The 16,480-nt window shown below is 35.7% G+C and overlaps 1 protein-coding gene across 10 annotated transcripts in view; it reads left to right on the forward strand.

The window, feature by feature from the left end:
* Nucleotides 1-16,480, forward strand: part of SNTG2 (syntrophin gamma 2) — a 279,525-nt gene that overhangs the window by 206,833 nt on the left and 56,212 nt on the right. For all 10 annotated transcript variants that reach the window (XM_066994855.1, XM_066994853.1, XM_066994856.1 and 7 more), the window contains one exon: nt 2,117-2,155. In XM_066994855.1, coding sequence (XP_066850956.1) covers nt 2,117-2,155 — 39 coding nt within the window. The remainder of the gene's footprint in view (nt 1-2,116; nt 2,156-16,480) is intronic.

Consider the following 16,480-nt stretch of genomic DNA (forward strand, 5'->3'; position numbering starts at 1 on the left):
GTCTGTGCCATGGTACATGTGCCCGCACCTGCAGGCTGTGCCCTGCCTCTGTTGTGGTTATCTCTGTTCCTCCTCTAGGGTGGTGGGGAGGTGGTGCAAAGCATGGCAGGACCCCTCTGAGGGGCTGGCAGGCTCTCCCAGCATGGAATCACAGAATCACAGAATGGCTGAGGTTGGAAGCACCTGTGAAGTTCATCAGTTACCCCTACCTGTCTGGTCCCAGCAGCACACCTGCACCATTCAAGCAAACAATTCAGTTCAAACAGGCTGAAAAAGTGAGTGCGTGGGGAAGAAGGCTTGGTGGCCCGTGATGGGTTAGGGATGACTGATGACTTCATATAGGCCTGGGCCTTTGTATCTGCCTGTGTCCGTAAAGTGAAGGCTCCTGCTGTCATCTTATACTCCTCCACGTCACATTGTGTTCTAAGGCTATTTTGTTTGCAGTCATGGGTAACTCGATAGAGAATTACAACATGTTATTGCCATCTATTAGTTACAAGCGCATGTATACACATATATGTAATTACATCCTGCAATTATACATTGCTAAAACCAAATAGAGAATAGTCTAATGGTCATTATATTGTTATTTTATCGCTAAACGAGCTGTAAAATAGCTTCAGAGAGCCCAAGACAAATTGAGAAAAACCCTTAAACAGTTTGAGGTCTCTGTCATTCACATTAACACAAAGCCTGTTGGCCTCTCACAGGTGTGCTTGGTCTGGCTGGGATGGAATTAACATTCTTCGTAGCAGCCATTGTGGTTCTGTGCTTTGCAATTGTGGCTAAAACAATGTTGATATCTCACCAGTGTTTTGTTTGTTGCTGAGCAGTGCTTGCAGGGCACCAAGGCTTTCTCTTTTTCTTACTCTGACCCCCTCCACCCCTCAGTGAGGGATGGGCAAGAAATTTGGAAGGGACAGAGCTGGGACAGCAGACTCAAATTGTCCAAGAAGGTATTCCATACCATCATCATTGTGCTCAGCAGTAAAGCTGGGGGAGCAGTAGAAGGTAGGCATTTGTCTTCCTGGTGGCTGTTGCTGGCAGACTGGCTGGGCATTGGTCTTCTTGTAGGTGGTGGTGAGGGATTGCCTTTACGTCACTTCTTTTTTTTTTTTTCCCTTCACTTATTAAATATACTTTATCTTGACCCACAAGTCTTCTTGCTTTTCCTGTTCCTATTCTCTTCCTATTCCTGTTGGAAAGGGGAAGTGAGGACAGCTGGGTGGGCCCTCAGCTGTTGTCCAGAATTGACTCACTGTAACAGGTAATGGTGTCACTGTGTTTACTAAGCTACATGACTACAGACATGCTCTGCTTTTCTGCAGATTTGATCTTACAAATCTGCTCTTGCCAGGATACAAGAGAGGGCCCCAGATTTCTTCTGCTCTTTTTCTGTTGAAATTGTAGCTTTTCCTGTGCATAATTGTAGCTTTTGGTATTTATCACAAACCTTTCATTTGTTACAAAATAGGCTGTGTAATGACAAGATCCTTTGGAAGTGTTTATCAGCTGCATGACTTTTTGCAGTTTATAACCCTGAGTGTAAAGGAGTCTATATATACAGTCACTTAGTCTTATTCCATTTCATTACTACACTTACTAATATTTCACTTTAAAGAAGGGAATATCTGCCAGGATTTGTCCACCACTCATCTGTGGAAACTATGACTGCCAAAGAAAATCTAAAATCAGCAGGACTCTTATTTGAACTGTGAGAAGAAAGATATGTAACTTTATACTGACAATAAACTAAAGGAAATTCTAAGCAATATTCCCTTCATCCTTAAACATGTCGTATACAGTATGGCATTTGTTTTCATAAGTGAGGTGTCTACAGGACAGTATAATATTTTTACCCGGAGTGGAAAAGTTAAATTCATAAATGCAAATCTTTATGAAGGATTTCATGAAAACTCAGATAAAAGGTTTCCAGTCTTTTGTTTTGTAAACTTAGTATAATAGTAAAAATCCAGTATTTGTGCGTGGAACTATATATTTTCTTATAATTTGAAAGTGTTAATACAGTGTTCAATAACTACCTCGATGCTAATTGAGAAACTCTTCATATCAGCATATTAATAACTCTGAGTATTATTCCATCTTTGTTTCATAGATGAAAATGGCAAATAAATGCTGTTCTCCCTCAGACCAGGTAAGACTTTCATTATTTTACCCAGTTTTTCTAATTCTTGTTCAGCTGCAAAATTTAAGAGCTTACATGCACACATTTAGCCCATTTGCAAATTATAAAACAATGTTTTCTGTGTTTTTAAGTTCTGAACTGTCCTTTTTAGTACATAACGTATATACATGAAAGACGGGGACAACATAAATTACAACCATGTCGTGGAAAGCACAGTGTGTGCTTGCATGCAGTATAATTACAGTGAGTCTGACAAGTTAACTCTGTATTTACATTGCATATCATGCACAGACAGCCAAGCAGTGCATTAAGAAACCAATCTGTTTTGGATATGTCAAGCTGTGCAGATTACATGTTTGCCATGAGCATTTGTCTGGGATTTATGGAGCTCAGCCTAGTGAGATAATGCTTCTGCTCCAGCTAGCCAAATGTCCCAAAGACCCAAGTGAATTTACCATAGTGGGAAGCCTTCTTACTTTTTATAGCATTGTAAAGAGTTTTTTTTCTTTTACTTTGTAAAACATAATTGTAGCATTTTCCAGGCTAATCCTGTAATTCGGGGAAGCACTCTGAATGTGTTATTAGAAAACTTCACTTTATATGTGCTTTCATATCGTCAATTTGGCATTGTACCATTACTCAGGAAGAAAGTGTCCAGTCCTTGCAGTTTGCAAAAATGTTGGCTTCGTTGATTAAAGAAGTGAAAATTAAGCAAGCTGTCTTTAATATTTAATGTTTTACTGTAGAAATTTATTATGAAGTTTTATTACAGACGTCAAAAACTGAGTCAAAATGCTTCGTATCAGGAAGAAATAAATATCTGTTACTAGTTTGACAGCTTATATGTTTTCTATATGTCACTGTTTTGTCATCTTATTTGTAAAAGGTAGTTGGAAATTTATAGACTTTTCAATAAGTTATTAAAAATATTTAACCATTAATATTTTCTCCTGTGTTAAATTATTTTCTTATATTTAGGTCAGTATTTTGAAATAAAAATGCACTTGAAAAAAAACAATTCTGTATATGGCAGATGATCAGAAGTTACCCCCAAACCAAAACAAATACCTCTTCTGTATAAGAAGGAATCATTTAATTGATCTCTCTGCCATGGTTTTTAATTATTAATAAAACCCATATGAAAAACTGGTGATTATGAAAGCTAGGGGAAAAGGTATTGAATTTGAATGTCTGTTGTTGGGTAAACCCTCTACTACAAGTAATTTAGGAGCTATTTAAAGTTTACTTATATCAATTTTGATATATGTAATGTATAGCTTTAAAGTTACAGTTTTAAAAAGATATTCTCATATTTTTTTTTTAAATATTGAGGACAATCATACAATCCAACCCTAACTACCTAATCTGATTTCCTAATGTTCTGGTTTAGCCCCGGCAGGCAGCTCAGCACCACCCAGTTGCTTGCTCACTATCCCCAGGTGGGATGGGGAAGAGAATTGGAAAGGTAAAAGTGCAGGAGCTCATGGGTTGAGATAAAGACAGTTTACTAGCGATGTGTGCAATCAGAGCAAACCAAGGAATTCATTCGCTGCTTCCCATTGGCAGGCAGGTGTCAGCCACGCCCAGGGAAACAGGACTCATCATGCCAAATGGTTTCTTGGGAAGACAAACACCATCACTCCCAACGTACCCCCCTTCCTCCTTCTGTCCCCCAGCTGTTATTGCTGAGCATGACACCACATGGTGTGGGACATCCCTTTGGCCAGCCTGGGCCAGCTGTCCTGGCTGTGTCCCCTCCCAGCTCCTGGTGCACCCCCAGCCTCCTGTCTGGCAGGGCAGCACGAGGAGCTGACAGTCCTTGGCTCTGTGTAAGCACTGCTCAGCAATGACTAAAGCATCCCTGTATTATCACCATTATTTTCATAAAAGAATCCAAAACACAGCATCATACAAGCCTCTACAAAGAAAAGTAACTCTGTCCCAGCCAAAACCATGACACCTAAATTAACAGGTTAGTGTCCATAAACTACCCACATAATCAGTGCAGAAAATTATTCTCTTCCTGAGAGTTGTTCAAATGTAGCGCTTGATATTGGTGCTTTAAATTATTCTTTGTAGGAGCCTTTTCTCTGTCTTTGCTCTACTGGAGTCCTAAGAAGAGTAGCCTCTTAGCTTATCATCTAAGGTAGGTGCCTAAAGTTAGGTAGTACTTATCCCACTTTTTCCATGCAGAATATGAAAGCAAAAGAAGATACAATTAGAAACTTAATTTCAGGAACTGAAAATTTAAGGCAGGACTGACAGTAGCAAACAATGGATTATTCTCTTGTGTTGAGAGTTACCCTAAGCCATGCCGTACTAGTTAGTCCTTGTTAAGGACTACAAGGATTTAACAAATATACAGAAATCACAATAAATAAAAAGGTGTTCAGTAAATACCACTGCTAAAGCTCTGGCTCTTTGTATATATAACCTGTGTAGATCTCAGATAACATCTAGGCATTGGATACTTTTAGAGAATATTGGTGCTTCACAAGGATAGAGGGGGATTGAGGCAGTTTGTACGTTATTTTATTGAGTACAAAGGCTGTTGACAGTCACCGTTCTCCAAATACTATAAGTTTTGATTCTACCTGATATAATTTATTACAGTGCTCTAGAGACTTGAAAGCACTTGATTCTGTGTTATTAGCAGGCATAGATTGGGGACTCAATTTTTAAAAAGGCACACACTGTTGGATTTCCATATATTTTTTATAAAACAGTAAATTAGGTGATTCTCTGTACAGAAACACTATTTTCAAGGTGTTTTTATATTTCATTTACTGTTTTTAATGCTTTTAAGAATAACAAAAACATTTCCTGTCCTCCACTAAAATAATGTGATTTCTTCTTGGTAGAAATAGCAAAGTATTGATCAGATATTAAGACTATATATTTTATTCTTATGCTATAAAACAGGCTTTTGCTGCTTCCTGTGATGTCTCTTTTTTTCTTTGCTTTGATTTTTTGTAGTTCAAGGAAAAGGTAAACTCCCTACCTACGTATGCATCTGTATATTTAATTTTTCTTCTGTAGTGATTGAGAGGATTTCAATATTCATAAAAGTCAGTAATTTAGAGCATTGTGAGATCCCTTAAGTTTGGAGTCTTGGTCAAGCTCTTGTGTTTTTTTAGCAGGCTTGTGCATGGTGGTATCTCAGAGACAATGCATTCTGCATCTGCAGCCCTGTAGTTGTGAAACTCCCACTAAATTATACCAAAGTTTCACATCTGTATCTCTGTCAACCCATAAAATGATTGTGAATCTGTCTTCACTGCAGAGATACTTCACCAGAATTATTCATTGGCCTTCACAGCCATAGTCAAGGCTTGCAAAGACTGCAGTAACACAGTAATTGAATTAACTGGGGTTTGAATCATTTTATTTTGTTGTTTCTGACATATGTCTTCCATAAAGAAAGAGTCAGATGCCTAAATCATGAGCTCTTCATTGACCTCTGGAGGAAATCATACAGAAAATGAAATCTAGAAACAATGATTATAAAAGCATAGCATACGACTAGCTGGAAGGCTAGGACACAGATTAAGATGCACCAGCAAAGGATAAATAGAACATCCACCAATTCCTTCAGGTCTCTGAGGTGAATCCTGCCAGACACCATGGATGTGAATGTTACGCTGATAAAATTGATCCCTTACAATTTCAGTGACCACAGATGGAAAGTTACTGCTCCCCTAGTCATGATCCTCCAACTCTGAGGTCTGGGCAGCCCAAGATCTGTCATTACTGTTAAATACTGAGGGGAAAAAAAAAAGGCATTAAATGCATCTGCCTTTTCCCCTTTCTTATGTGTAAGGTGACCACCCACTCCAAGTAGTAGTCCAATGTTTCCTTCGACCTCCTCTTACTGTTAACATACTTGAAAAAAGTAGGTTTGCAGGGTGACATACCAAAAGACTAGCAAGGGTCAAACATCATGGCTGTTAATGAAAAAGAAAGAAAAGCAATAGAATTATAGACTAGTCAATTTAACATCAATCACTAGAAAGAAATTTGAAATAAATAAGCAAAATATTTGTATGCATCTGAGATAACAGATGAGTGACTGCCCTGAAGGATTTGTCAAGAATAAATAGTGACAACCAATCTAATTTCCTCATGTGGATGGGTGACATGGGTGACAGGTGTTTGCTGCAACGTGTCTTGATTTCAGTAAGGCTTATGACATTTCTTGACACAACAATATTTTAAACAACTGTTGCCAAGATTTGGTTGTACAAACTTTGTTAGATAATCCAATAATAGCTATAAATGGTTCACTTTCAAAACTGAATGATGTATTGACTAGAAGTCCTGAAAAGACCTGTCCTGGATCCAGTTCTCTTGAATATTTTCTTTATGGTGTATTAACAAAAGTAAGCCTATTAATTTTGCAGACATGAGGCTTTAAAGAATAGCACTAGACATAAGAATGATCTTGACATATTGAAAAACGAGTCTGAAAAACAGGGTGGAAGTCAGTTAGAGTACAGCATGTAAGCAAGTATAATCAGCAATTGTATGTCAGAGGCCATAGGAACAACTGGAAAAGTGTTTACTGGAAAATACTTGAAAAGTATACGGAGAGGCAAATTCTGTTAGTGAGCTTTGGTCCGTCTTCCATTGCATTGCTAGCATTTGCAGGTAGAGTGGAGGGGACACCTCACTGATTCCGGACTGCAGAAGCCAGTCAGATAGATGGTCAACAAAACAACAGATTTACTATTATGGTGTATTTTTACATCAGCCTGTTGTAATCAGGTACAGGGCTGGTCAGCCAGACCTTCCAGAAGCCCCATTCACATAGATTATCTACCTCTTTTTTCTTTTTTTTTCTTTCTCTTCCTCCCCCTCCCAAGAAAAGTAACCCAGACAAATTTTAATCTTTCTGTTGCTCCTTATTTTTTATGATTTTACATGCTTATTGGAGTATTTCAGCTTTGGGCTGTGATACTAGCAACAACTGTCAGTAAACTATCCCCCTTTTTTCACTATCTTTTGACATTCTTCTCTCAAATTGAGTTCCTGTACTTCCTATCGATATATTTCACCTGTTAGTTTATACCATTATTATTTAATTAGTTTAGCCTTGGGCTTGAGCTGGCCAACCGTTTTTTGCACTGTACACAATGTCCAGCAGTTTCTCACATTATTACTTCATCAGTTTAATGTCAGGCCAGGGTAAAAACTCTTAGACGGTAATGGTGATTCATGTTAAACATGAGGAATAGATTTCCTCATTACTGGTAAAGCTAATAAATTCATGGGAGATTCCAGGAGAAATTTTGAAGGCCCTTTTACTTGAGACCCTTAGGCCAATAAGGAAGTATCTGTTAGAAACAATGTAGATGTCATTAGTCCTGCATTGCAGAGACATAACGTACTAAATTTCTCAGAATTTTCTTTTCCTCTTTATTTTTGATGATTTTATGAATCCTAATGCTGAATAAGGAACTTCTCAGATATGGAGGGTTTGTTCCTTATAGCAGAACTGCTGCCCCAGATATACCATGAACATTTTCTCTTGGCCTCATGCTGCAGATTAAAAGAAGCCCTGCACATACTCCTGTAAGATCAAATTTCCTTCTTTATTTCCAAAAAAAAAAAGTTTTAAAATTATATTATATGCCAATAATTTTTTTCTCCCATTTGTTAATATGGAGAAATTCAATTCTTGCAAACAATAGCTTTACAATTTACACCAGTAGAAAAGGAACAGGACTAAATTTCTTCAAGCATAAAGTAACAATGTAAAGGTTATTTCCCTGGTAATTGTTTTAAATTTATTTGTATGGGAGGTCAGTTATGCAATTCCTAATGAAATTCTCTTGATCTGCTTCAGAGATCTTTCTTGGACTTCTGCTCTTTCACTGAAAATACAACTTGTTCTAAGCACCACTTCAAAGCACTTGAACTTTTCAACCTGTAGTCAGTTAGCTAATATGTAGTGCCTCTGTGAGGTAAATAATTATTACTACTATACTGATTTTAGAGAGGAGCATGCTGCAGATTAAAAAAAAAAATCAAGAGATTTGCCAAACTTTCTGGAAAAAAAAAAAGCCTTAATATTGAATACCAATTCTGAATACCATGGTTGCATTTCTGAACATACTGTTCTCTAAAACACGTTTCTCAGTGCATCCATGCTGTTTATATGTTCCATTTTTGTGTGTTAATTAAATAGTTTATATTAGAATTCTCTTCAAAGTTGTAAGACTTGTAAACATTGGATTCTGGAAGCTATAGAATGGGTCAGATGAAAGAAACTTACTCCTATTTAAGTTAATATATACAGAGGAGTGTATTTAAGTAGTGTGCCTTACCCTAATATATTGACTGCATCTTCTAGCATTCAGCTGGATCTATGGTGTGTCTGGGAGTGCATGGAACAATGTAATTCTGTCTTCAGTTAAAAGTCATGTTCTCTGGTTAAGCTGTCTTCCTCAGCTGTTATAATACATCTGAAAATTGAATAAATAACAATTGTTCTTTATTCTCCTTTTCACTTTATTTCTGCCTTGTGTATTGTCAGAAAGAATTTAGAGTACGCTCTTAACAGCTTTTAGAACACACTGCTTTTCCACTCAGTATTATAGAGATACTATTTCACTGGATTAACACTATGAGATCAGTCCTTCTCCTTCAGGATGATTCTCCAATTAAAATTATTTTAACACAATTTTAAGCAGAACTGTCATGTGATTGTTTGGGGGAATGACATGCAGAAGGAAGCTGAGACTCATTTTCAGACTGCATTTTCTTCTTTGAGGATTCCTTTGAAATAGATAAGTTTGAAAGATTTTTTTTTATTTATTTATTTTTCCAAAATGGCAGAACAATCACAGTCTTTATTTGGTGAAGAAGAGAATAGTGTTTTAGGTATACTTTATTGTTGTTGTAGTATCACTAAAAGATAGAGTAGGCATGTAAAACAAACAAACATACATGAAGGACCTGAGCTTTCAATTTGTAATTAGTTTGGACAGTTTCTGCTGCACAAATAGTTCTACTGATTTAGTATAATACGAGAATTATAACAGAACTGGGCATCTGCTAGTACAGAAAAGTAAGAATCACAATAGTTAAATAAGACTTGACCATCAACTGTTGTGATATGAATGTTGCTTTTAGAAAGAGAAAAGGAGCAAATGCGCTGCATGAATAAAGAATTAAATCTAATTAAGCTAAATTAAATTCAGATTCAGGTGCAATTAATGCTCATTAATTCTGAATTCTTGCAGGACATAACCTGTGGAATGATTTCCATGAAAATGTCAGAGAAACACAGTAACTGGAAGAACTAGCAAGGAAATATAGGAGGAAAAACACAAATGAAGAGGTTAAGAAGTCAAGGCAAAACTCCTTGGGTTTGATATGAGAAACATTGAACTGAACTGATTGAACCAAAAGCAAAAGGATTTACAACTAGATTTAAAACATTTACAGAATATGAGTCTTGTTTTGGTGATAGCCATTTTTCATGATCTCCAGATTCAATGAGGGAACCTGACAATCTTCCTATCCATCTCACTAACTTAGACACAAATATGGTCTTCCAGAAAGAGAAGATGTGAATGTGTTCAAGTACAGAAACTTGTTGATTTGATCAAACACCAGGTCAGGTTGCTCAGAGAGACTATGGAATCCTCATCTTTGATATTCAAAAAACAAACAAAAAAAAAAAACACCTGCTATTATGTTAATTGCATTATGTCATGTGTTATATGTTATTTATGTTGATACTCAAAACTCATTTGGACAGATCACTGAGCAAACTGATTTACATTGGCTTTAAGCAGAGTGTTGGACTAGATGACCTCCAGAGGCCTCTGTCAGCATATGATTCTGTGTGGATCTTCTTTCCAGAATGGCTCTTAGATATCATCAAAGAGAACAATGTCAGCTCTGACAGAGCTGCTTTGATGTCTGACAGAGGGGCTAAGAAATTCTCAACTGTGTAGAGATGTGCATTTTGTTTATTTTGGTTGTACTTGTTCACAGGACAGATATATTTGACATTTAGTCATGGAAGCTGACCTACAATTCTCACCAGACATTCCTTTCACATGAGAGGCAACCACGCACTGTGGAAGGGCCACAGAACGCAGGGACAGTATTACACTGAGCTACAGTATAAAAGGTGGGCATTGGGGTACCACTGCCTGTTGCACTCAAGAAGGATTTTTTTTTCAAAGGTGATTTACTGCTACATGCCTTCAAGAGAGTTTTGTGTTTTGGATTGTAACCTGAACAAGACAGTTATGAGAAAAATTGAGTGGCATCAGCCCCAAATTCTCCAAGCCTCCTTGTTAAACCAAGCAAAGAGGTGAAACAATTTTCACTACCCAAAGTACTCTGAATCCATATTTTGCATCAGCAGCTAACTGGTGGGAAGCTGCATGAATTCACATACATATCAGTCTTCATAGTTTCCTTTGGCTTAGTACAGACATGTTGCTATTTGTGGTGTTCAAGCTGTGCTTAGCTGGAACTTAGAAAGCCTGCTTTGAAGCTGAAGCATGTAAAACACTGAGTGTCATCATTTCTAAGTTCCTCCATGGTTTCATCTCTATAACATTATGTTTTGAATAGCAAACATTCTATAACCATTAATCAAAACTTCTAGTATTCCTTTTTGGGGGGTGGGGGAGTAGATCATTGTATATGTGAAAGGCATACAAATACAAAAGTTGATAGAGAAAATCTATAAGATTTTTTTTTTCTTCCCAATATGTAAAATTTTAAAACAAGTCTACCCACTTGTTTTTGGAAAGACCAAAAGCAACTACTTATGTTACCACAAGATGTACTTCTCTTTGCTTTCTTAATTTTGTATTGTTCCACGATGCTTCATGGTACGACGCTTGTTCTTGACTTGCAGACCAAGCTGGCATCTGTTGTAGATTCATATCCCACTTTAATTACATGAGTGTACCCATCTGTTCTGACTTTTCATACATCAGAGATCTACTTGATTTTCTTTCTTCATTTCCCCCTTGAGTGTTATGCTTCATTTACTTTTCTTAACCATTTAACTAAAAGTACTATACACAAAATGTACCGATTGCTTTATTAAACGTAACACATGTTAGGTTCCTAGTCATTGCAGCATCAAGATGCTTTATTGCTGTAGGAAAACAGTAAGTGCAAATAAGAACTTTCATTTATCTGCTATGATTGGATTACATTTTGTTAGTGACTTGTTTTATCTCCTCATAATGAGTGCCATTGCTCATTTTGTTCCTACAGGAACTTTTGCAAAGTATGTTAGAACACACTAGAAACTTAATAATACATTGATGATGTATGGGTAATTTTCCATGCAGTTTCCAATAGTAGTCTCAAATTGGTTATGCAGTATGGGAATAGAGTGGTGAAAGCTGTGCTGAGAATGGGACAGTTTGGAGTGTTATGCCTTATTACTCTGTAAGAAATCAAATGGCAGGTTTCAATCCAAGTAACAGAACAATTTTTATCCCACCCACGTACTGAGACTCAATTAAAATCTCACTTACATACTGAAGAAACACAAATAGCTTGGTATTGGGTACCAGGACTTGGTTGCTTTTGTTCCATACAGACTTTTTTTGAACCGAATAATTATTCTTTGTCCACTCGTATGGTCTAAATGACCATTAAATAAACCTGTCAGTAAGAAAGGCATGGGGAGAGAAAGTAAAAAATAATAGATTTTTTTTTGCATCCATATAAAAAGATGCATTTATACATACTATATGTATGCATATATGCAAAATTCAAGCAAACACTGATTCTGAAGAAGGAAATTCTATTTTCCTTCTTTACTTTTTTAGTGTTTTATATTTTTGTAGACAAGTATACATTTGGAACTCCTTTTTATTTGTTTTTTCCTTCCAAATATTCTTGCATTTATGCTTCTCACTTTCTACACCTGTATAGCGTCCTTTCTCTTGTTCTTTTAATTTTATATTTTCTCCTGTTTCTTTATTTCCTGCCTTAACAAATTAGTTTATTTCTCCTTTTTGAGTGTCTTTTCCTTCATCGTTTTGGTTTACACTTGCTCTTCCTCTTTTTCATAGTCATTAGTACTTACTTTCTAGTTTGCCTTCCTCTTATCCCAAGTAACGGTAATACAGTTCTAAATCCACTGAGCTCACTACAAATCTTTCAATAGTAATCATTCCTCAGTTACCTAGCTTGACTTTCCCTCTTCCCCTAGAGAGTATCTCATTCAATCTTCCGTATCTGGTGCAGCAATCTGCATATAAATCAACTCAAGCCCTGTTTTTCTCCTAAATACACAAAAATTCTAAAACAAGCAAGCAAACAAAAAAAGCTTTTATGTCTTCTAGCTGTACTATAATTCTCTTCCTAAATATATATAAATACTGAGACTTCAGTTAATATTCTTCAGGGATACTCTTCTCTGATTTCAAAATTGATCTACAAATGTGCTATTTGTTGAATTCTTTCACATCTGTGTTTAAAAAAAAATGGACCAAGTTGATATAGGCATTCATTTTATAAGTGTTTTTTAGATCTTTAGATCTTTCTAAAAAACACTAAGATACTACATCATTTTGTCTACTAGCACCTTTAACACTTAGGTAAGTATTTCATGGTGGTAATATACAAGCTATAATCTTGTGATTTAAAAGACTGTTTGCAGGGTGGTAATTTTTTTGTTGTTGTTTTATTTGTTTGTTTTTCAAATTACACTGAATTATAACATACCGTCTAGTTTTTGTGCATCATTTTTTATTTTCTTTTGTAAAAAATCAGCAGGCCATTTCATCCTTATTTCTACTGTGAGACATAAAATTGTTTTCTACTTCCACAACGTATTTTGACAAGGTGCAGTTAAGTAAAGGTTTTAAAGAAAATGAGAACTGAAGAACTGTTGATCAATGTCTGATATTTCTTGGGAATTATAATCAAATTTAGAAACAAAAAGGCTCTTCTTATGTTTTTAATAGTTCTAAGACTCTCTTTGCTTCCATGATATGTTATTTAGGCTTTTTTTGATTAGAGTTCTTTCTTCCTGGAACTGGAATTTTTGTTAGTTGTTTCAGTCAAGCAGACTAATACTCAGAGCAATATATTTGAAAGGTAACTGAAGTACTGATGTTTGTTTTTTTGTGTAGACTTTGATAAAGTAGAATGAATACGTGAACTTACTCCATATCCATGTATTTTTTTCAATAATAAATTAAATGAATAAGAAAATAAATGAGAGATGTTACAATGTTGTAATAATTCAATGAACCATTGAATGTACCATTCCCTCAAGAAGTACCATTCCCTCAAAATGGGGTTCACATTCCTCCAAAAGCTAATCCAGTGAATGTGGTTTTGTACCATTCTTTTTTTTGGTCTAAGGTTGAAAAAGATTCTGAAAGATGTCCTGTAGGACAGCTTACCAGCTTACTATTGAGTTCATAGATGCTAATAGTTACGAAAATCTGTTTGCAGTGTGGAGAATCAAATTTAAAGCTGATTCTGGTCTTAGGTAGACTGGTAGACTGGTCACTGTATGATGTGACTACAATAAAAATAAATAATCAGTTCCATCTCAGCCAAAAATCTTTGAACACGTGCCAAAGAGTATCTCTGCAACTAATCAGAAAATACGGTCTGTGTTTGTAGCTCAGTACAGTCTGTGTTTGTAGCTCAGTACATTCGTAAGAGAATAATCTAAAAGATAAGTGCTACACTAATTCAGGGCTGTAATGTTTGCCACTCCTACTGCATCTTGCAGTCGTAGATAAGAATACAGCAGCGACAGTCTTCACACACATTCTATAAAACAAGTAAAGACTATTATTATTATTATTATTAAAACAAGTAAAGACTATATAAAACAAGTAAAGACTATTATTCCCATTTTACAAACGGAAAACGTTGGCGTAAGGCACATTTTAATTGGAAAGAAATCTCATTTTCTTTCAAGTTAGAGAAATTCAATACCCTTTTTCTAAATGGAAAATGTTAGTCAAAAGAAGGTTATCGTTGTCTTCTGCACTACTGTTGGTACTTAAAACCAATGCTTACTGGCCAACCTGTGTTTTTTGTCAACTACTGTCAACAAAAGAAAATCAAACTTATTTGGAAGTGAAAACACACTTGTATGGAATTGCAGTCTTCTGATATCATCCTGCCCTGAGTATCGGCTAAGAACTTCTAAGAACTTGTTTTAATATACTAAGTAAACATCTTTGATTTGCAACAAGATATATAGTTATGTTTCTTGGGATGTGCCACGTTTGTTTTAATATATGATGTTTGATGAATGGCCTGGACAAGCTGAAGACTATCTGTGACAGTTTTGCCATCTGACGTTGTGGGTAATTCTAAAATTCTTTGGTGAATGCTGCTTTAAGAATAAGTGGTGATGGTGGTGATGGCAATGATGATAATGAAAAACATAATAGTGAGCTAAATCCTTTGCTTATCAATTTAATCAGTAATTTATTTTTTTAGAAAAAAATAATACTGTTACAAGTTAATTAATTGTGTGCATTTGCAAGTCAGCAAACATGACTTCATGAATGTGAAGGAGAATAATGTATTGTTTAGGTCCTGTGTTTTGGACATTGTTGTTTTCTGAGTTATTTGGTATTATACTACCATGCTGATAAAAGCAATATATGATACAATTTGTAGTAGATTATCAGCAATACTATGGTATATTTTGTTAGAATTATGAAGTGTCTGAACATTTTGCTTCTAAACCTTTGCTGACTAGTATAGATGCAAAATTTTGGGGAGAGTTATTGGATTTATGAAACAGCAAAGTGAGAATTGAAAGGGCTACTGTATTTATTGTGCTATTTACTCTTTAGAATGATAATGCTGGACCTCAGTAGAAGAGTATAGCAGAAGCAGTGTCTGGCTCAACATATTGATCTATATAATCATTTCTAAACAAATAGATTGGTAAGAGACATAAGCCTCATATAATAAAAAACTAGAAAACAATGTGTGAAATCCTCATGATACAAGAGTATAAACGTACATCTATACTATTAGTTTATCCTTATCCATTTTTTCCACCTTTGTGCTCTGTAGTATCAACGACTCATGAACATACCAAGCTTTCAATAGAAAAGTATTTCTGAGATCACTGTTTTTTTTTTTTACTTTTTCTATTTTTGTCTGTGTGTGGGGGGGTTTTGTTTGTTTGTTCGTTTGTTTTTCCCAAAATCTACCCATAGCGCAAATGCTGAACTTTTCATACAATTTAATGAATACTTTCTTCGGGCTATGTTTTCACTGACTTGCAGCAGAACTCTGGGGGCTCAAAATATTCGCAAGTGTTATGACATTTCAGCCCCTGTGTAGTTCAGTATTTTTCATAAGTGTAGCCTTAAATGAAAATGAGAACGCAATAGCTTTATATTCAGATTGGTGGAGCATTCTAGAGTCCAGTTCTTGTTTCAAGGGCAATATGCTCTTAAAAACTTTAGAATATGAAAACATTTTGAATACATTTAGGTTATTTTTGGTGGGCAACTACTTTCGTGATATTCTACTACCACACTATGGGATTATTCCTTTACAAATTTGCAGTTCTCTCAGAAAGGAAGCATGCACTCTTACTTCTTAATTTTATATTATCTTAAAATTAATTTATCTGAAATATATTAAAAAAGTATTGTAATACTGTTGGAGCAGAGTTCTGTAACAAATTATGTTGACATTTAATTCTACCAAAACATAAATCGTGGTCATGAGATAAAATGTACCTAAAAAAAGTATATAAATTCTGTAAGACAATTAGTGTGAAAAAGACAATTTCTTTACAGTGGCAAACGTGAGCATACAGAAAGCTATTTGATTTCAGGTAAATCTAGTGACTTACTCAGATATATTTTTTTAGAGGTGTAAGCAACTGAAGGTTTGTTTAGTATTTCCAAGTTTTGACTGTGCAATAGGTAGGGTAGAATCATATTGTATATAAACTGCTGGCTGTAATATTTATGTGCACCTAGGTTTTCTGCTGGCTCAAGTGAGAGTCTGCTGAGACACAAGTAATGACTTCTCAAATGGTGATTACTAATGGAACCTTCTAACTTAGCTAGATTCACTGTCTTGGTACATCTGCTTTTATAATAATTACTTAATTTTTACATATTAAATTCCACCTTTTCTCTGTGGCTGAGATAGACACACAGTGTATGCAAATCTAGTACTTTTGCTGACTGGGATCAGAGCAAGATTCAGACAACCTGTACTGTAAAGGTACTTTGAAGGACTTTTTACACACCAGCATGATTAGAGGCTTCAAGAGTACGGTAGCGGTGGGAAAGCAAACATGAAGAAGATGATGCATCCTAATCTAAGATGACCAGT

The sequence above is a fragment of the Anser cygnoides genome, chromosome 3 (genome assembly GCF_040182565.1).
Source record: "Anser cygnoides isolate HZ-2024a breed goose chromosome 3, Taihu_goose_T2T_genome, whole genome shotgun sequence".
Lineage (NCBI taxonomy): Eukaryota > Metazoa > Chordata > Aves > Anseriformes > Anatidae > Anser > Anser cygnoides.